The sequence below is a fragment of the Bufo bufo genome, chromosome 10 (genome assembly GCF_905171765.1).
Source record: "Bufo bufo chromosome 10, aBufBuf1.1, whole genome shotgun sequence".
Lineage (NCBI taxonomy): Eukaryota > Metazoa > Chordata > Amphibia > Anura > Bufonidae > Bufo > Bufo bufo.
In genome coordinates, this window is record NC_053398.1 from 19,951,504 (window position 1) to 19,973,377 (window position 21,874).

At 44.7% G+C, this 21,874-nt stretch overlaps 2 protein-coding genes across 4 annotated transcripts in view; one reads left to right on the forward strand and one right to left on the reverse strand.

Annotated features, from left to right (window-relative positions):
* MAPK8IP1 (mitogen-activated protein kinase 8 interacting protein 1) overlaps nt 1-12,516 on the forward strand; it is a 74,516-nt gene extending 62,000 nt beyond the window's left edge. For all 3 annotated transcript variants that reach the window (XM_040409132.1, XM_040409133.1, XM_040409134.1), the window contains exons 8-12: nt 3,146-3,252; nt 5,507-5,626; nt 10,073-10,143; nt 10,235-10,333; nt 11,218-12,516. In XM_040409132.1, coding sequence (XP_040265066.1) covers nt 3,146-3,252; nt 5,507-5,626; nt 10,073-10,143; nt 10,235-10,333; nt 11,218-11,290 — 470 coding nt within the window. In that variant the 3' untranslated portion in view covers nt 11,291-12,516. The remainder of the gene's footprint in view (nt 1-3,145; nt 3,253-5,506; nt 5,627-10,072; nt 10,144-10,234; nt 10,334-11,217) is intronic.
* Nucleotides 12,517-16,076: 3,560 nt separating this feature from the next.
* On the reverse strand, nt 16,077-21,656 carry C10H11orf94 (chromosome 10 C11orf94 homolog). Its single transcript, XM_040408866.1, has 3 exons — nt 21,577-21,656; nt 21,427-21,500; nt 16,077-16,213 (listed from the first exon to the last, which is right to left on the reverse strand). Exons 1-3 carry the CDS (start codon nt 21,654-21,656, stop codon nt 16,077-16,079), a joined length of 291 nt encoding a protein of 96 aa, XP_040264800.1.
* Nucleotides 21,657-21,874: the final 218 nt, after the last annotated feature.

Consider the following 21,874-nt stretch of genomic DNA (forward strand, 5'->3'; position numbering starts at 1 on the left):
CCATCTCAGGTTTATCTCATACCCTTTTCCATGGTATAAAGCACAACATTGGTAAAAATAAAATTGAGGAGTGAAAAAATGTGATGAGATGAAGTAGTGATAGACCCTCCTGCCCCTATTTAGTGTTTTTTTGTCTTTGCTTTTCTAACGCAGTTTCCTCCTGTATTAGTGGAGATCTATGAGCTTTGTCCTCAACCAGTCTCTATTTTAGCATGGTGTTCCTTGTAACTATAATCTTCAAGAGGACTCTTATGTGAGGATAGCACTGGTTGGAGGAGGAGTTGCCGATCTCAGGGATATATAGTTTTCTATGTTTAAATTCAGTATTACCATGTAAAAAGCTGTTTAAATACTGCCAGGACTCATATGGAAAGCCTAAGAGTCCTCCTAACCTTGCTCACATAGGGCTTTTGCATACAGAGCGCTGTCAATCGATGTGTGTGGGCGGGGTTATGAGGACTCACAGGCTTTTGAACAGCTTTAGGTAATTAACACAATGCAAGTATCATAATCTTGTCCGTCAGAACAAGTCGCTGGTGTTCATTCTGTTGTTTTATTTATTCGGCTCCGATGCAAACCTATGCGTCTCCATGGTAACAGGCGGCAAACAATCCCAGTCTAATACTTTCTTCCAGCAGTCTAATACTTTCTTCCAGCAGTCTAATACTTTCTTCCAGCAGTCCCTTATTTCTTTGTAGCCTTCTGAACGCAACTTGACAGAAAATTGGAAACAGATGGAAGACAGTATGACTGCAGGATTAGATGATTTGTTTGTAGTCTGTTACCATGGAGATGCATTGCTCTGCACAGAGCTGTAGACATAAAATGATAGTCAATTGTTCATTTAGGGTGCATACACATCAGCGTTTAGCTTTCCGCTCTTCTGATCCGTCAGAAGAAGAGAGAGAGAGAAAAAAAACTGATCCAGTAAAAAAACGGATCCTGTTGCATCAGTTGTCATCCGTTTGAGCCATTTCCGTCAGAGATCCTTTTTTTACACGGGAAAAAACTGCATACAGTACTTTTGTTTCCATCTAAAAAAAGGGATCCTATGCAATCCTATGCATAAGGCCTCTTGCACATGACCGTATGTATTTTTTGCGGCCCGCAAAAAACTGATCCGCAAAAAAACAGATGACATACATGTGCATTCCATATTTTGCGGAACGGAACAGCTGGCCCCTGATAGAACAGTCCTATCCTTGTCCGTAATGCGGACAATAATAGGACATGTTCCATTTTTTTGCGCAACGGAAATACGGAAACGGAATGCACACGGAGTACATTCCATTTTTTTCAGACCCATAAGTCCGTCTAAGGGTCCATTCACACGTCCGTGTGTGTTTTGCGGATCCACGGATCCGCAAAACACGGACATCGGCGATGTGCGTTCCGCATTTTGCGGACCGCACATCGCCGGCACATAATAGAAAATGCCTAATCTTGTCCGCAATTGCGGACAAGAATAGGACATGTTCTATATTTTTCGGGATCGGAATTGCGGACCCGGAAATGCGGATCCACAATTCCGGATCCGGGCAGCACATCGTGCTGCCCCATAGAAATGAATGGGTCCGCAATTCCGTTCCGCAAAATGCGGAACGAAATTGCGGACGTGTGAATGGACCCTAAGGGCTCGTTCACACCAAAATTGCGGTCTGCAATGCACGGGCACCGTCCGTGGGGCAGGCTCATGGGGATCGCAGACCCATTCACTTGATTGGGTCCGCGATACTTCCGTTCCGCAAAAAGATAGAGCAAGTTCTATCTTTTTGCGGTGCAGAAGCACGGAACGGAAACCCAGAAAGCATTCCGTAGTGCTTCTGTAGTGTTCGTTACGCATCTCCGGATTTGCGGACCCATTGAAGTGAATGGGTCCGCATCCGTGATGCGGAATAGCCATGGAACGGTGCCCGTGTTTTGCGGATCCGCAAATGCAGTCCACAATACGGCAACGGGCAGCACGCGTTCGTGTGAACGGGCCCTAAGGTCTGCAAAAAAAACGGAATGGACACGGAATGAAAATACGTTCGTGTCCAAGAGGCCTAACTGATGCAACAGGATCCATTTTTTTTACAGGATCCTGTTTTATTTTCCGCTCCCTTTTCTTCTGACGGATCAGAAGAACGGAACGCTAAACGGTGATGTGAATGCACCCTTGTAAAGTTACTTCATTTTTAATTTTAGATTCATTGAGACAATAAAATGGTTTTACCTAAAATTGGTTGTGAAGATTGGCTTCGCCTTAGAGGCGCCACACCCATCCACTGCATCCAATGACCTCACTAGTGGGGCCATACGTGGGGTCGTACCCTAGGTCTTCTATGGATTTGTTTTGAGACATATCCCTCAAGAAAATCAAATTTTCTAAGATTCTCAGCAAATACGGTGAGACAGGCTGAGATGCCCAGTTGCAGTTTTTAGAATTATCCTGGTGAAATACTTTGCTTTATCTTGGCCAGATTTTTAGCTACATCCAGTCTTTTAATCTATTCATACCCAAATCTGATTTCAAAATTTGATTGGTTGCCATTGGAGACAGTAAAATATCTCCCTTCTGCTGTCAGATATTCAACATAATGGCGAAACTCTGTCTCCTTGTCTCTCGGACTATCACTATTATGAAGCACCGTGGAGTCATAAGATGAAACAACCACATTTTTAATGTATTGTTGTATGTGCATGGAGAATAAATCATGAATTCAAAATATGTGCAGCATGTATAAACCCAGCAAAACTACATACAAACTGTGACCTGGATAACATTGTTTTAAGGCATCTGTCAGCAGTTTTGTACCTATGACACTGGCCGACCTGTTACATGTGCACTTGGCAGCTGAAGGCGTCTGTGTTGGTCCCATGTTCAGAGAGAGCAGAGCCTCTAGGTGTAATGACAACGCCCCCATTGCTCCTAGAGGCTCATTTGCATATATTAGAACCTCATTTTTCTCAGCAATGTGGGCACATATGAACATAGGACCAACACAGATGCCTTCAGCTGCCAAGCGCACATGTAACAGGTCAGCCAGTGTCACAGGGACAAATCTGCTGACAGATGCAATTTTATATTTCAGCAGTCATGTATTTCTATATAAAGGGATATTGGTCTACTTTAAAATATTCAGCAGTTTGTATCTCCTTGCAGAAACCCGGGCTTCAGATTGGTTGGATCAGTTTTGGGTGAAGTTTCTTGGGTCAGTGCAAGTTCCGTATCACAAAGGGACTGATGTCCTCTGCACTGCCATGCAAAAGGTGAGAGGGTCCACTCTTCTTAAAGGGACAGTTAACCTAAAATCTGCAACAATTAAAAGCTTAACCCCCTTCCCCAGCAATCAAACTTTAATGATATGCTATTATTGATCATTTTGGGCAACCACCCTATTGTTTTAACATGCCTATGGGGTCTAGAGTACCTTTGGTGTTCTGATTTGCTTTGCAATGAGCCCGTTGATTTCTAAAGAAAAGATCTATCCATTCTGGACATCTGACGGTATGCATATCCGGATATTGTCTGTAAGCCCTCATGCACATGAACGTATTTTCTTTCCGTGTCCATTCCGGGGGTTTTGCGGACCGTATGCGGAACCATTCATTTCAATGGGTCCGCAGAAAAAACGGAAGTTATTCTGTGTGCATTTTGTATCCGTATGTCTGTATTTCCGTTCCGCAAAAAAATAGAACATTTCCTATTATTGTCTGTATTGTCCGGACAAGGATAGTACTGTTCTATTAGGGGCCAGCTGCTCCGTTCCGCAAAATACGGAATTATTATTATTATTTATTAAAAACACAGAGTGCACACAGACGTCATCCTTATTTTTTACGGATCCGTTTTTTGCGGACAGCAAAATACATACGGTCGTGTGCATGAGCCTTAATACTGTAATGTGCATTGCCTCTGCTTTCCAGTATGTTGTCATGTTGGGAGGGTCTTTTTCCTGCACAGCGCATGCAGTGCTGCCACCTACTGGCACCAAAGAGGAATATCTAAAAATGTATTTCTATGCACTAAAAGAGGACCTTTCATTGGTCCAAACATTGTAAGATAACTATCAGGCTGTGTAGAGCGGCGCCCCAGGAACTCACTGCACTTACTATTATTCCGGGGCGCCGCTCCGTTCTTCCGCTATGTCCCCCGGTATTTTAGCTGAATTGGTTATACTGGGAGGAGACTGCCCTGTTTCTCCCTGGGCGTTTCTTCCACCAGGCTGTAGCGCTGTCCAATCGCAGCACAGAGCTCACAGCCTGGGAGGTTTTTTTTTCTCGTTTCCGTATGTCCGTTTCACAAAAAAATAGAACTTGTCATATTATTTAGGGATCGACCAATTATCGGAAGCACCGATATTATCGGCCGATATTCAGGATTTTGTACATTATCGGCATCTAACCTTGCCTATATACCGATAATGCATATAAAGTGAATACTAGTGAGCACTTCCATTATAGAAGCGCGCACTAGTATGCATCAGGTGCCGGGAGAGGGGAAGAAGCGCAGCAAGCGCTTCCGATACTCGCCCTCCCTGATCTTCTTTGATGGGGCCCACGCTGCACTGTCCTGACCCCGTACAGTGTCAGGACGTAGTGCGCGCGGGCTGGAGAACACAGGGGAGCGAGACGCCGGACCCGGAGATGAAGAGCAGCCGCGGCGCAGGAGAGGTGAGGAGTTTTTTATTTTATTCATCTGAGGTCTGATAGGGGTTAATAAAGGTCTGATCTGAGGTCTGATAGGGGTTAATAAAGGTCTGATCTGAGGTCTGATAAGGGTTAATAAAGGGCTGATCTGAGGTCTGATAGGGGTTAATAAAGGTCTTATAGGGGCTAATAAAGGGCTGATCTGAGGTCTGATAGGGGTTAATAAAGGTCTTATAGGGGCTAATAAAGGGCTGATCTGAGGTCTGATAGGGGTTAATAAAGTCAGTAAGGAGGGGGGGGATGGTGTGGAAATTGGCATTTGGCACTAGTATATTATAAATTGACTACCAACTAAGGGCTTTATTAATTTATAATTTATAATATACTAGTGCCAAATGCAAATTTCCACCACCTCAGTTACTACCAACTAATATAATAGACTATGAGATATAAAATATCGGTATAAATTATCGGCTATCGGCCTGAAAGTTCACAGATTATCGGTATCGGCTCTAAAAAATCTATATCGGTCGATCCCTAATATTATTGTCCGCATTACGGACAAGGATAGGACTGTTTTATTAGGGGCCAGCTGTTCCGTTCCACAAAATACTGAATGCACAGGGATTTCATCCGTATTTTTTGCAGTTCCGTGTTTTGCGGACCGCAAAATACCTAGGGTTGTGTGCATGAGCCCTAGAAATTAGTCACTGTACCAAGATTATGAGCCAGGACCAGGGAGCCCAAAACCTGTTTTTAATGTGGCGGGATTAGCTCGTATATTCCGTATTTAATTACTTTTCATCTCTGCCATTTCTATGACAAAATGTTTTCATTGTTATCTCTCTCTGCTGACGTCATCCTTTTATTTCAGATTGCTATGTCTCGTCGCCTTACTGTGCTGTCAAACCCTCCATCTAGCTGTGTACTGGAGATCAGCCTGCGGGGGCTAAAGATCGCAGTACATGGGGAAGACCCTCATGACCACAGCCAGGTATTGTGCCCTCCTGTACTTTATCCTTTCATCTGCTCCAGCTCCATGACTTTATAGAAGTTTATGCAGCATATACAGGGATCTGTCCACACAGACCCCAAGATTATTTAACTAGACTTTTTGGTTTGGACTTGGTATGACCAGGGCATAGCTGGGTGCCACAGGGAAGGGGCAGTGGCCAGGGTATTTTGATACAGGGCTAGAAAAAAATAAAATAAAATAAAGTCTTCTTCCGGTTAAAAAAAAAAAAAGGCCTAGTGGTCTAGCATAACTGTCCCCAATCCGCCAGGGTAAGGGTACTTTCACACTAGCGTTAAAGTTTTCCGGTATTGAGTTCCGTCATAGGGGCTCAATACCGGAAAACAATGTTTCAGTTTTGTCCCCATTCATCGTCAATGGGGACAAAACTGAACTGAACAGAACGGAGCGCTCCAAAATGCATTCCGTTCCATTTAGTTTAGTTCCCAGACCGGAGAGCAAACCGCAACAAGTTGTAGTTTGCTTTCTGTCCTGGGATGCGGAGCAAGACGGATCCGTCATGACCCCCAATGCAAGTCAATGGGGACGGATCCGTTTTCTCTGGCACAATCTGCCACAATAGAAAACGGATCTGTCCCCCATTGACTTTCAATGGAGTTCATGACTGATCCGTCTTGGCAATGTTAAAAATATGTTAAAGATAATACAACCGGATCTGTTCATAACTGATGCAGATGGTTGTATTATCAGTAACGGAAGCGTTTTTGCTAAACCCTGCCGGATCCAGTAAAAACGCTAGTGTGAAAGTAGCCTAAAAAAAAATAACGATATAGCAAAACTTGGACTGATAACCCAATTAATGCACAGGGATAATGCACACAGTGATGCCACAATAGTTAGATATGCACACAGTGATGTCATGATAGTGGAATAAGCAGGCATGGTATTCAGCCGGTTCCCTCAGGTTCTCCACATCCGGTTGTTAAAATTACAGTCGGATCGGAGAACCCTGTAAGAATCCCGATCTGGTGCTGGAGATTAGCGCTTCCATTCCATAGTTTAGCTCCTTAGGCTTTTTAAAAGTTGTGTGGTATGTATGTGTAGTGTATATATGGTGTATGTGTGTGTGTAGTGTATATATGGTGTATGTGTGTGTGTAGTGTATATATGGTGTATGTGTGTGTGTAGTGTATATATGGTGTGTGTGTGTAGTATATATATGGTGTGTGTGTGTGTGTGTAGTGTATATATGGTGTGTGTGTGTGTGTGTGTGTGTGTGTGTAGTGTATATATGGTGTGTGTGTAGTGTATATATGGTGTGTGTGTGTAGTGTATATATGGTGTGTGTGTGTGTAGTGTATATATGGTGTATGTGTGTGTGTAGTGTATATATGGTGTATGTGTGTGTAGTGTATATATGGTGTATGTGTGTGTAGTGTATATATGGTGTATGTGTGTGTAGTGTATATATGGTGTATGTGTGTGTGTGTAGTGTATATATGGTGTGTGTGTGTGTGTAGTGTATATATGGTGTATGTGTGTGTAGTGTATATATGGTGTGTGTGTGTGTGTAGTGTATATATGGTGTATGTGTGTGTAGTGTATACAGGTCCTTCTAAAAAAATTAGCATATTGTGATAAAGTTCATTATTTTCTGTAATGTACTGATAAACATTAGACTTTCATATATTTTAGATTCATTACACACAACTGAAGTAGTTCAAGCCTTTTCTTGTTTTAATATTGATGATTTTGGCATACAGCTCATGAAAACCCCAAATTCCTATCTAAAAAAATTAGCATATTTCATCCGACCAATAAAAGAAAAGTGTTTTTAATACAAAAAAAGTCAACCTTCAAATAATTAAGTTCAGTTATGCACTCAACACTTGGTCGGGAATCCTTTTGCAGAAATGACTGCTTCAATGCGGCGTGGCATGGAGGCAATCAGCCTGTGGCACTGCTGAGGTGTTATGGAGGCCCAGGATGCTTCGATAGCGGCCTTAAGCTCATCCAGAGTGTTGGGTCTTGCATCTCTCAACTTTCTCTTCCCAATATCCCACAGATTCTCTATGGGGTTCAGGTCAGGAGAGTTGGCAGGCCAATTGAGCACAGTAATACCATGGTAAGTAAACCATTTACCAGTGGTTTTGGCACTGTGAGCAGGTGCCAGGTCGTGCTGAAAAATGAAATCTTCATCTCCATAAAGATTTTCAGCAGATGGAAGCATGAAGTGCTCCAAAATCTCCTGATAGCTAGCTGCATTGACCCTGCCCTTGATAAAACACAGTGGACCAACACCAGCAGCTGACATGGCACCCCAGACCATCACTGACTGTGGGAACTTGACACTGGACTTCAGGCATTTTGGCATTTCCCTCTCCCCAGTCTTCCTCCAGACTCTGGCACCTTGATTTCTGAATGACATGCAAAATTTGCTTTCATCCGAAAAAAGTACTTTGGACCACTGAGCAACAGTCCAGTGCTGCTTCTCTGTAGCCCAGGTCAGGCGCTTCTGCCGCTGTTTCTGGTTCAAAAGTGGCTTGACCTGGGGAATGCGACCCCTGTAGCCCATTTTTCATTTTTCAGCACGACCTGGCACCTGCTCACAGTGCCAAAACCACTGGTAAATGGTTTACTGACCATGGTATTACTGTGCTCAATTGGCCTGCCAACTCTCCTGACCTGAACCCCATAGAGAATCTGTGGGATATTGGGAAGAGAAAGTTGAGAGACGCAAGACCCAACACTCTGGATGAGCTTAAGGCCGCTATCGAAGCATCCTGGGCCTCCATAACACCTCAGCAGTGCCACAGGCTGATTGCCTCCATGCCACGCCGCATTGAAGCAGTCATTTCTGCAAAAGGATTCCCGACCAAGTATTGAGTGCATAACTGAACTTAATTATTTGAAGGTTGACTTTTTTTGTATTAAAAACACTTTTCTTTTATTGGTCGGATGAAATATGCAAATTTTTGGAGATAGGAATTTTGTTTTTTTTCATGAGTTGTATGCCAAAATCATCAATATTAAAACAAGAAAAGGCTTGAACTACTTCAGTTGTGTGTAATGAATCTAAAATATATGAAAGTCTAATGTTTATCAGTACATTACAGAAAATAATGAACTTTATCACAATATGCTAATTTTTTTAGAAGGACCTGTATATGGTGTATGTGTGTGTGTAGTGTATATATGGTGTATGTGTGTGTGTAGTGTATATATGGTGTGTGTGTGTGTGTGTAGTGTATATATGGTGTATGTGTGTGTAGCGTATATATGGTGTGTGTGTGTGTAGTGTATATATGGTGTGTGTGTGTGTGTAGTGTATATATGGTGTGTGTGTGTGTGTAGTGTATATATGGTGTGTGTGTGTAGTGTATATATGGTGTGTGTGTGTGTGTGTGTGTGTAGTGTATATATGGTGTGTGTGTGTGTGTAGTGTATATATGGTGTGTGTGTGTGTGTAGTGTATATATGGTGTGTGTGTAGTGTATATATGGTGTGTGTAGTGTATATATGGTGTGTGTGTGTGTAGTGTATATATGGTGTATGTGTGTGTGTAGTGTATATATGGTGTATGTGTGTGTGTGTAGTGTATATATGGTGTATGTGTGTGTGTGTAGTGTATATATGGTGTATTTATGTGTATGTGTGTTGCATATATATGGTGTATGTGTATGTAAACATGTGTCATGATGCTACGTGAGTATGGAACCTGTTGTTAAAAATTTTAATCCCACCCCTGGGAATAAGGCACACAGTTTTGTCACAGTAGTGGTAAAATGCATGGAGTGATGTCACGACGGTGAGATATGCACACAGTGATATCATAATAATGGTATAATGCACAATAGTAGGATAATGCACACAGTGATGCCACAGTAGTGGAGGAAATGCACACAGTGATGTCACAATAGTAGGATAGTGCACACAGTAATGATTCTGAGGGCCCCCCCTTTGTGTATATAGGACCTTAAAGGGCATCTGTCAGCAGGTTTGTCCCTATGACACTGGCTGACCTGTGTTGGTCCCATGTTCATATGTGCCCGCATTGCTGCAGGATGCAGCAGTTGCAGAGAAAGTGCAGCCTCTAGGTGTAATGGCAACACCCCCGTTGCTCCTAGTGGCTCATTTGCATATATCAAAACATCATTTTTCTCAGCAATGCGGGCACATATGAACATGGGACCAACACAGATGCCTTCAGCTGCCAAGCGCACATGTAACAGGTCAGCCAGTGTCATAGGTACAAATCTTCCGACAGATGCCCTTTAAGGGCCCGTTTTATTTGGATTCCATTATTGTCAGAGCTTGGGCCCACTGGAGGATCCTCTGATACTCTGGTGGTCCAGTCCGACCCTGGTCATGACAGTCTGAAAGGTGCAAGCTAGCCCACGGTCTCCTCACTGTATTTAATGTGCTCATCACTTCTCAGAAGGTTTTCCTATCAACCTCTTCCAACAGGTGAACACGTGCAGCCATTTCTTCCAGTTAAAGAACATCTCGTTCTGTGGGTACCACCCCAAGAACAGCAAGTAAGTAACGTGTGGGGCTTCAGAATGCAGAATCGCAGGCCTTCGCTTCTTCTCAATCTCCTGCCTCACCCGTCTTATCTCCTTTCTCCAGATATTTCGGTTTTATCTCCAAGCATCCTTCAGACCATCGGTTTGCTTGTCATGTGTTTGTCTCGGAGGAATCTACCAAACCCCTGGCAGAGTCTGTCGGGTAAGTGTCTAAATTTCCTACAGGACTGGCAGACAAGGAGGGCAACAAGGACAGTTACCCCGGGGGCCCTCAGATCTCAGGGGCTTCCAAAAGCCCTCCGTGTATTGTAAAGCAATTTCCTTTGTTCCCTATACTAAATGGAAAGGAGGACGCTCGGGGGGGGGTTTCAATTTTCACTGATGGGACTTTTATTAAAATTCACAGCCCGAAAGTGCGCCCCCTAGAGGCAATCCTTATAATTGCTTCCATATTTTGAAACAAAAACTTCACATGTATGACCATAGTTGCCAACGGTCCTGAATTTGCTGGGATTGTCCCAAATTTTCAGAAAACAGTCCTGGCAAATTCGGTCTGAAAATGGGTGGGGTTAATGTTAATAGGTGTTTCTTGGGGGAGTTTGGGGGCGTTTCCAGGGCATACACGCCCCAAATTTACTGACTACAATGTTTGTAAGTATGTGATTGCAGACAATCCCCAAAAATGTGTCTTGTTCCGGCGCAAAAAAATGGGTGGGGTTTATGTAAGCCCCGCCCATAAGTGGGAGTTATTGGGTGGGTTTGGGGGGGCGCTCCAGGGCATACATGCCCCAAATTTACCAGCTACAATGTTGGTAATTATGTAATCCCACACAATCCCAAAAATGTATCTTGTTCCGGCACAAAAATGGGTGGTGTTTATATAAACCCCACCCAGAGGTGGGCATTCTGGGGCGGGGCTTAAATACCCCAAATTTGCCAACACAGATGTTGGGATGACTAGATAATTTATTGAAATCAGGGGAGATAACAGGCTATGCGACGTATGGAAAGTATTTAAAGGGGTGACGCTTGTTTAGGGGGGAAAAAAGCAGACTCTTGTATTGATTTATGTTTTTTTTCCTATAGGAGAGCCTTCCAGCAGTTTTACAAAGAGTATGTGGAGTACACGTGTCCCACAGAAGATATCTATCTGGAGTAGCTACGGATTTCTAACACGGAAACATGTTCTGTGCATGGACTAAGCACTCGCGGGAGCAGGAAGCCGCCAAAATGGTGGAAAAAAATATATAAAAGTTGAGCTGGAGACTTGTGCTCCTCTCTGCATCTGCGCCCTGTGGGGCTTGTGAACTGGGTGTGTGTATGCCAGCCAAGGCCAGCAAGAGTTATGCCACCATATAACTTCCCCAATAACTTTCCCTCTACTTGGCTCCGACCCCTAACCCAAACCGTGCATAATCAAGAAGCTAGGACTGTGCTCCCCCCCTATACACACTGCAAATGGAACAGGCCACAATGTACGAACGTGAGAGCAGAAGCGAACTAAATGAGGGACATGGGAAGGGGGGAAATGTGGAGTCCTTGCATGTCGCTGTACTGAGACAAGAACTGAGGTGACATACGAAAGGCGCTATCGATACTTGACGCCTATAAAATTTATATAAAGACAGTGCAAGCAAATGGCTGTACGCACGTGACAGAGTTGTGTATCAGAAGTTTGAAGACACGTGACATGGGGACACGTATGTCGAGACACATGTGTGTATGGGTTTAGACAGCACGTGTTCAGAATGTATATCTGTATTGAAAGAGTACTGCGCCTCATGTACCTGCACTGTCTCCAAGGAAGTGCCCTTAGCAACCAATCAGGTTCCAGCTTACATCGTCTAACCTGCACTGTAAAAAAGAAACATGGATTCTGATTGGTTGCTATGGGCCTCAAGGACACCTGTCTGTGACAACCACAGTCCACAAGGCCCGATGTACACCGCCCTGGATTGACCAGGTGCTTTACCATGGCCGACGTTCCACAGGGCTTGAACAATGCTACTTGGTGCTTTTTTTCTGAAATATTTAAGCCCACTTTGCTATTTGCTTTACTTAAAGTGGACCCGTCTGCTCCTTTGACGTGCCTGGTTTAGTAACTCCTCATATTTCCCAGGAAATAATCATCCTGAAGCATCTTTCTTAGAAATGAGTTATTTTGTTCCTCTGTTATTCCTCCTGGAAACAAACTAATGCTTTAACAAGTGGGTGTTATTCTCCTTGCCAGTGGGACGTGTTTCTGCACACTGACTGGACTGTTCAAGAGGGAAACACCCCAATTTATTCATACATTTCCAGGAGGAATAACAGAGGCAACACAACCCAAAGTTCTAAAAAGGGATGTGCCGGAATTATAATTTCACAAGGAATACAAGTATTTAATAAAACATGGAGGTGACAGATCTATATGTTACTTTTGAAAGGACGCCACAACGATTATATATGGAACCAGTAGGAATAATAAACTGGTGTAAGCTGATTTTTATATAGAGACAGTGCCTGTGACAACCACCAATGAGAGGCTTATATATACCATTAAAGGAGTATTCCGCTTGTTAGAAGTTATCCCCTATCCACAGGACCCCCACGGATAATGAGAATGGGGGCCCGTACCTCCTGCAGTCCCCTGACATGAACGGAGAGGCCGTTCGGGCATGTGCTGTACTCCCCTATCTCCAGAACTCCCTTAGAAATGAATGGAGCAGCCGAGTGCATGTGCAACTAGCCTCTCCATTCATTTCAGGGGGTACGGGCCCCGGTTCTCGTGATAGGTGGGGCCCCCAGTTCTCCTGATAGGATCCCCACTGATCCAAACGTTATCCCCTGTCCTGTGGATAGGGCATAACTTCAAATAAACAGAATACCCCTTTAACATTATAAAGGAACACTCCAGTCAAAAATGACAAATCTGCCATCGCTTGGTACGTATATGTGTTCATTAGGCCCTATTCACACAACAGTATTCGTTTTACAGTCTGAAAATTGCAGATCTGCAAAATATGATGCGGTCCTTGTGCATCCCCATTGTAACACAAAACATGTTCTATCCAGAGGCGTAACGATCGTGGTCGCAGAGGGCGGTGGGAGAGGGCCCGCTGCGCTCACATGTAACGTGGCCCGGCATTTTCACTGAACTTAACGTTGGGCCCCGTCAGAGCGCTCATCTCGCCTGCATGATATGCACTTCTCCAGCATCAGGCCCCAGCGCTGCCACACAAAAACTAGTCACACATTAAGCAGGTGGGTGGAGCCTAACCTACGTTAGTCAGGCTCCGCCCACCTACTTAATTGGTGACTAGTTTTAGTGTGGCAGCACCGGGGCCTGATGCTGGAGGCCTAGAGACTGGAGAAGTGCAGAAATTAATGCAGAAATTAAGAACAGTGAAAATGCTGGGCCCCGTTACATGAAGACTGTGGGCAGTCGGGAACACTACAAGGGGCTGTGGGAGGCACTACTGGGGACATTACTGGGGCAGTGGGGGACACTACTGGGGACATTACTTGGGGCAGTGGGGGACACTACTAGTGGCTGTGGGAGGCACTAATGGGGGCAGTGGGCGACACTACTGGGGGACATTACTGGAGTCAGTGGGGGACACTACTAGGGGCTGTGGGGGACACTACTAGGGGCTGTGGGAAGCACTAATGCGGGCAGTGGGCGACACTACTGGGGACATTACTGGGGGCTGTGGAGGGCACTTCTGGGGCCATTACTGGAGGCAGTGGGTGACACTACTAGGGGCTGTGGGGGGCACTACTGGGGACATTATTGGGGGCAGTGAGAGACATTACTGGGGGCATTACTCAGCGATCAGGGACCAGGGGGGTGACAATTGCGGACACAGAGGGTGCGACCGGGCACAGCGTGAGGGAGGGGCCCCGATCCAAAGTTTGCCATGGGGCCTATAGCACCCCAGTTACGCCACTAGTTCTATCCCTTATGTGGGGAAGTGCTGAAGTGCTGTCTGCATTTTTCACGGCCCTATTGAAATGAATAGTAGGTCTGCATTCAATCTGCAAAAGTTGCGGATCAAAAATACGGTCATGTGAATGGGACCTTAGGGTGCACTCACAGGACCGCATGTATTTTGCGGTTTGCAAAACACGGATAACGTCCATGTTGCATCAGTTTTTCTTTTTGTTGAATACATACGGTTGTATGAGTGCACCCTTACTTTTACATGGTCCGGGATTATTTCTGCTCCCTTTTATTTCCTGTTACTACATATTTTCCACATTGCAGCATCTAGTGGAGGCTGACTCCATGACTCCTTGTTCAGTAAAGGAGTCCGCTGTATAACGAACCCTCAGTCCATATATGGCAGTGGGCGGTGCATACCACTAAGCCACTCCCACAGAGGTGAAAATGTCAAAACTGACAGAAATGATGCGTCACGGAGCCCGAGAGACATAAACCTGAGGTAATTTTACATCTTAACTTTAATCGGACCCCATGATAACTGGTGTCCTGTTGGCGTCCTGCGTGGGGGTAGTCAATATTGTCAAATTATGCGATTCCGTCAGCGGTTATTTCTTATACCGTTTCAGGACAGCACCGTACCGTAGGCTTCGGCCTAGTAGGGGACTTCACTCTGTAAAGGCACCATTCAGGAAGATGAAATTTCGGGAGCGTGTGCAGCTCCGTGACTTTGGCCAAAGGATTCAATTTTAGTTTTTTGCCTGGAGTGACCCTTTAAATTCCATGAGCATCAGAATTCTACATGACTGAAATATTTATTTCCTGGGGGATACAAATGTTCCCCTTCACAGCAAACAGAGATCTTGAAAATTGTGTTAAAGGGGTTTCCTGGGATTTTGATATTGATGGCCTATCCTCAGGATAGGTTATCAGTATGAGATTGGCGGAGGTCTGATTCCCGACACCGCCGCCAATCAGCTGTAGAAAGAGGCCGCAGTGCTCGGTGGGCGATTAGGCCTCTTCCTAGTCCATGTGACCTCACAATAAAAATCACATGGCCTAGGCGCTGCTCAGTCCCATTCAAGTGAATCAGCCTGGGCTGCAATACCAAGCACAACCACTCTCTAATGGACGGCGCTGCTCTTGGTGAGCTGTGAGGAGGCCGCAGCACTCATCAGAGCATGCTTCCTTAAATAGCATCTGTCAGCAGAAGCCATGCCCCCATGGAAGAACTGCTTGAATGGAAGGTGAGCTGGGGGCAGCCGGGGTGCTTCCCTCCCCACAGGCAGCCATGTCTGCCGCTCTAGTGACTGACTGGGGGTGAGAGAATCCGCGGTCAGAGCCATACGGTCGTGTGCATGAGCCCCTACCCTGGTGATGGGCCATCAGTGTGAAAAGCCTGGAAAACCCTTTAAAAACACAAGATATATTTGAAAATTGTAGAACTTTTCACTATACATATGGACTTGCTGATGGTTTCCCAATGTAAGTGGCGTCAGAGGTGTCTGGCACCGGCTTATAATAATTAGCGGCATATTTATGGGGAATTCTGGGATAATCGTTGACCGCCACCATTTCTGAATCTGGCCTATATAACTGTGAATGACTCCATGCTTTATCCTGTTGGTAAAAAATTTGTTTGAAAGTGATTGGCCCTTTAAAATAAATGTGTTACGGGGTCATCGATTGTACTGGGGGGGGGGGTATTCTACGGGTTGGGGGCAGCTCCTTGCTTCTCAAATAAACAGCCTGAGATTTATTTCTTACCCGTCTGAGGTCGTGTGCCCACGTGGCCAAGGAGAGGCCGTGTCCTCCGGAAAAGAGGCATTCAACAACGACCTTCTGGACCTCTAGTTTTTGTCACTGTCATGCTGGGAGTTGTAGTGCCACAACTTTCTGTACAGGTTGGAGACCAATAAATGGTACCAGCGGCGCCGTCACTTATACATAGCATAAGGGTTTATTCCTATATGCCCCCAACCCCAAAAATAAATCCTTCCCGGAGCCTCTGTATCCATCTGCTTTACATGATGTCATCGTAGTAGAGCTCCTCCATGTCTGGACCATCACGTTTGCTTTTTCCCGCCTGTGCTAGCCCTTTTGGCTGCTTACGGGTCACTCGATGGTGAAAGGACGGATGTTTCGGCAGCACCCCGTATTCTAGAGACGAAAAAATGAATCACAATCTCATGATATGTTTTATCATTGGAAATAATGGTCCGCAAGGTGGGAAAAAACGTAATCCACGTGACTGGTACCTGAATATGTCTACAGCAGGGATCAGCAACCTCCGGCACTCCAGCTGTTCAGAAACTACAACTCCCAGAATGCTCCGTTCACTTCTATAGGAGTGAGAAGAAGAGCCGAGCATGTTTGCCCGCTGGGAGTTGTAGTTTCATAGCAGCTGGCGTGCCGAAGTTTCCTGATCACCTTTAAACATAATTAGGGCGACTTATCATATGTGTCATCTGTGCAGCTGCCCAGTAGGTGGGGGGAAGCAATGCAAACTTAAAGGGGTATTCCGATTATGTTAAGTTACCCCATATCCAGTGGATAGGGAATAACTACTACTTATCTAGATCATGAGAATGAGGGCCCCATACTCCCTGCAGTTCCCCTGAAAAGAACAGAGCGCTTGATCAGGCATGCATGCGGCCGCTGTATTAATTTCTATGGGAGCTCCGGAGATAGCCAAGTATAGCGCTCTGAGTATGGGGTGCTCCATTCTCATTATCAGTGGGGGTCTCAGCAGTAGGACTCCCACCAATCTAATAGCTATCCCCTATACTATTCATAGGAGATTACTTAATATAACCGGAATACCCCTTTAAAAAGGACCTGTAAACCCCCCCCCCATCATGTCTGCTTTATTACATACTAGAAAATCCCAAAGAAATATCGATTCTGGGGCACCTTGTCTTATAACTGTGTGTCCTGCTGTTACCCTCTGTTATTCCACCTGAATACTTATCAATACATTGACAACTGGGTGTTCCCATTTTCCTTGTCAAATGGGTGTACCCCTAAAAAGTCTGGCACTGTCCGCGCTGATTGGACAGTGTTTGAGTGTGTAGGGACAAAGCCCAACTGGTAACACCCAGTTGCCAATTTTTTTTTTATACATTTCTAGAAGGAATAACAGAGGAAAGACACAACGCAAAGAGCTCTAGCATTATTTTACAAAGAATGCAGGTATTTACTAAAATATACCCATCAGAAGAACTTACAGATCCTCTTTAATTTCATGTTACCTGCACCCCCACTAGAGGGAGCTACTGTCTATACACTGAGCACAGTAATTAGGGATGAGCGAATCGACTTCGGATGAAACATCCATAGTTGATTCGCATAAAACTACGTTCTAATACTGTACGGAGCAGGATCTCCGTACAGTATTAGAATGTATTGGCTCCGATGAGCCGAAGTTATTGCTTCGTGAAGTCTCGCGAGACTTCGTGTGATAACTTCATAAATTAATTTGTACTGTAAAAAACCATTTCCCGAACTTGTTTGGAAAATGTTTTTTCACAGCACAAATTAATTTATGAAGTTATTACCCGAAATCTCGCGAGACTTCACGAAGCAATTACTTCGGCTCATCTGAGCCAATACATTCTAATACTGTACGGAGCTCCTGCTCTGTACAGTATTAGAACGAAGTTTTATGCACTCATCCCTAACACTAATCACTCAGTATAATTTAAATTCTTAAAGTCTGCCTTGTGCAGTTCTTCTGTTATTCTTCTTAGAAATTTAAGCACAACTGGGTGTTACCATTTCCATTGTCAAAGGGGTGCATCCCTACACAGGTCTCATACTATCAGCACTCACTGGACCTAATCAGAGTACGTAGGGACACTCCATAAATGGTAACACCTCAATTTATTTATTTCTAGAAGGAATAACAGAGAAAGGAGGGTGCCAGAGATACGACTCAGATCTATCAAAGCTCTACAGGATGTCCTGCAAATATAAAAAAAAAACCTCCTTTTTAATGACCCCTGTGAGCTTCATACATACAACAGAGTCAAGCAAAACCATAAGCACTTAACGTGCGACCATATGGTGGCCTTATATTACAGAACCATTCACCCGGAGGAGCAGGGCACAATTTATTTTCCCTGTTGGATTCGGTATAGTGGTACCGTATGGATCCATAGACTGCTTGAAGCAGTGGCGCAGTTGTTTGGGGTACAGAGGTTGCACCTTGGCCTTGTAAACTGAGGTGACCCCCAAAGGTCCCTCATACACTAGTAATGTAAATGTTAGGCGGTGGCTCTATTGTATTGGGGCCACAAGCTTCATCATGACCCTTTAAAAAGGGCATCTGTCAGCAGATTTGTACCTATGACACTGGCTGACCTGTTACATGTGCGCTTGGCAGCTGAAGGCGTCTGTGTTAGGGCTCATTCAGACGGCCGTATGCTATCCACAAAATTGATCCGTTTTTTTGCGCATTAGATGCTGTCCCATTCACTTCTATGGGGCCTTTTCTTCCATTGCACGGCTCAGCAAAACAAATGAAACATGTCCTATACTTGTCAGTGAAAATCAGGAAATGGCCCCATTGAAGTCTATGGGTCACCAAAAAAACGGAATGCAATGCGTTTTTTTGCGGACATGCTGAACTGTCCGCAAAAAAAACGGATCCGCATTTTTGCGGGCAGCATACGGCCGTCTGAATTAGCCCTAAGGCTCCATTCACACGTCCATGGTGTGTTGCGGACCTATAGAAATGCCTATTCTTGTCCGCAAGCTGCGGACATGTTCCATCTTTTGCGGAGCTGGGGACCCGAAGATCGGGGCCGCGCTCCGCAAATGCGGATGTGGACAGCACACTGTGTGCTGTCCGCATCCATTCCGTCCCCATCGAAAATGAATGGGTCCGCACCCGTTAAGCAAAATTGCAGAATGGATGCGGACCCATTTGTGGACGTGTGAATGGAGCCTTAGTCTCATGTTCATATGTGCCCGCATTGCTGAGAAAAATATATGCAATATGAGCCTCTAGGAGCAACGGGGGCGTTACCATTACACCTAGAGGTTCTGCTCACTCTACAACGGCCGCGCCCTCTGCACTTTGATTGACAAGACCGGGTGTGATCATGTTTCCACTGCCCGATCCTGTCAAAGTGCAGAAGGCGCGGCTGTTGCAGAGAGCAGAGCCTCTAGGAGTAATGATAACGCCCCCATTGCTCCTATAGGCTCATTTGCATATATTAACCCCATAGGGACACAGCCTTATTTCACCTTAAGGACCAGGCCATTTTTTGAAAATCTGACCACTGTCGCTTTAAGTGCTGATAACTTTAAAACGCTTTGACTTATCCAGGCCGTTCTGAGATTGTTTTTTCGTCACATATTGTACTTCATGACACTGGTAAAATGAAGTCAAAAAAATTATTTTTTTTGCACAAAATAATACCTAATTTACCAAAAAATTTGAAAAATTAGCAAATTTCAAAGTTTCAGTTTCTCTACTTCTGTAATACATAGTAATACCCCCATTAATTGTGATGACTTTACATTCCCCATATGTCTACTTCATGTTCGAATTGTTTTGGGAATGATATTTTATTTTTTGGGGATGTTATAAGGCTTAGAAGTTTAGAAGCAAATCTTGAAATTTTTCTGAAATTTACAAAAACTCAATTTTTAGGGACCAGTTCAGGTCTGAAGTCACTTTGCGAGGCTTACATAATAGAAACCACCCAAAAATGACCCCATCTAAGAAACTACACCCCTCAAGGTATTCAAAACTGATTTTACAAACTTCGTTAACCCTTTAGGTGTTGTACAAGAGTTATTGGCAAATGGGGATGAAATTTGAGAATTTCATTTTTTTTGCCTAATTTTCCATTTTAACCCATTTTTTCCACTAACAAAGCAAGGGTTAACAGCTAAACAAGACTGTATCTTTATTTCCCTGACTCTGCCGTTTACATAAACACCCAATATGTGGCCGTAAACTACTGTACGGCCACACAGCGGGGCGTAGAGTGAAAGGTGCGCCGTTTGGTTTTTGGAAGACAGATTTTGCTGGACTGGTTTATTGACACCATGTCCCATTTGAAGCCCCCCTGATGCACCCCTAGAGTAGAAACTCCATAAAAGTGACCCCATCTAAGAAACTACACCCCTCAAGGTATTCAAAACTGATTTTACAAACGTTGTTAACCCTTTAGGTGTTGCACAAGATTTAATGGAAAATAGAGATACAATTTCAAAATTTCACTTTTTTGGCAGATTTTCCATTTTAATATTTTTTTTCCAGTTACAAAGCAAGGGTTAACAGCCAAACAAAACTCATTATTTATGGCCCTGATTCTGTAGTTTACAGAAACACCCCATATGTGGTCGTAAACTGCTGTACGGGCACACGGCAGGGCGCAGAAGGAAAGGAATGCCATACGGTTTTTGGAAGGCAGATTTTGCTGGACTGGTTTTTTTTGACACCATGTCCCATTTGAAGCCCCCCTGATGCACCCCTAGAGAAGAAACTCCATAAAAGTGACCCCATCTAAGAAACTACACCCCTCAAGGTATTCAAAACTGATTTTACAAACGTTGTTAACCCTTTAGGTGTTGCACAAGATTGAATGTAAAATAGAGATACAATTTCAAAATTTCACTTTTTTGGCAGATTTTCCATTTTAATATTTTTTGGGGTCACCGTACGGACCGCTGTATGGAAAGGGTTAAACGGCTGACATCGCATCGCAGATGTCAGCCGTTTATACCAGGGTGCCAGCAATGTGCTGGCACCCTGGTATACCCACTAACCACCAACGATCATTCAAGGGGAGGCGGGCGGGGGATCGCGATCCCGCCTGCCGCACCGCCCGCAACCCTCCCCCTGCACCTCCCACCGGGCTAAAATCACTCACGGGTGCAGGGGGGGGGGATACAGATATATTTTGGACATTATAAAGTTTCTGATCCTCGCGGTCAGGGACCGCGGGGATCAGAAACTGCAAAAAGCGCATCAAACCGCAGGTCTGAATTGACCTGCGGTTTGTTGCGATCACCGACATGGGGGGGTCACGGGACCCCCCCGCGCATTTAGCCTAGGTGCCTGCTCAATGACTGCCGGCCGGCAGTGATCGGAACAACACATGACGTACCGGTACGTCATGTGTCCTTAAGTACCGGTACGTCATGTGTCCTTAAGAGGTTAAAACCTCATGTTTCTCAGCAATGCGGGCACATATGAACATGGGACCAACACAGATGCCTTCAGCTACCAAGTGCACATGTAACAGGTCAGCCAGTTTCATAGGTACAAATCTGCTGACAGATGCCCTTTAAACGACAGTAGAAATTGGGATATCAGGAACAGAAAACTATAAACATATCCATAAAACCCCCATTACCATCTACAAGTCCAAAGTGTTCCACAGGCATCTCAGCAAGAGCTTCAAAATCCAGGGGGATGTCACGACGAGCTCTGCAATCAGAGAGATCAGGATGGTGACATCCACAGTACCTCGGTATTCTGCCACCTCCTTACATACGGTGCACACCTGGGTATAGCCGGACGACACGTGACGGTTTCTAGAAGAAGGACTAGGCCCGCCAGCGAGAGCACACGACTTCCAGCCATGGTGAGGGAGAGTATAGAACCTCTTACATCACAATGAGTCATGTGACCAGGGGAGACAATAGACGGATCAGATATCTTTTTTATTGAGAAGTGGAGAAAAGTGACTAAACTTTATTTTACAATCATCGCATTGATTAATTTAACAAAGGACTTCACTGTACAAGTCACAGCCACACGTACAGCAGAATTGGAAAAATCTTTGAAGGAAAATAATACTT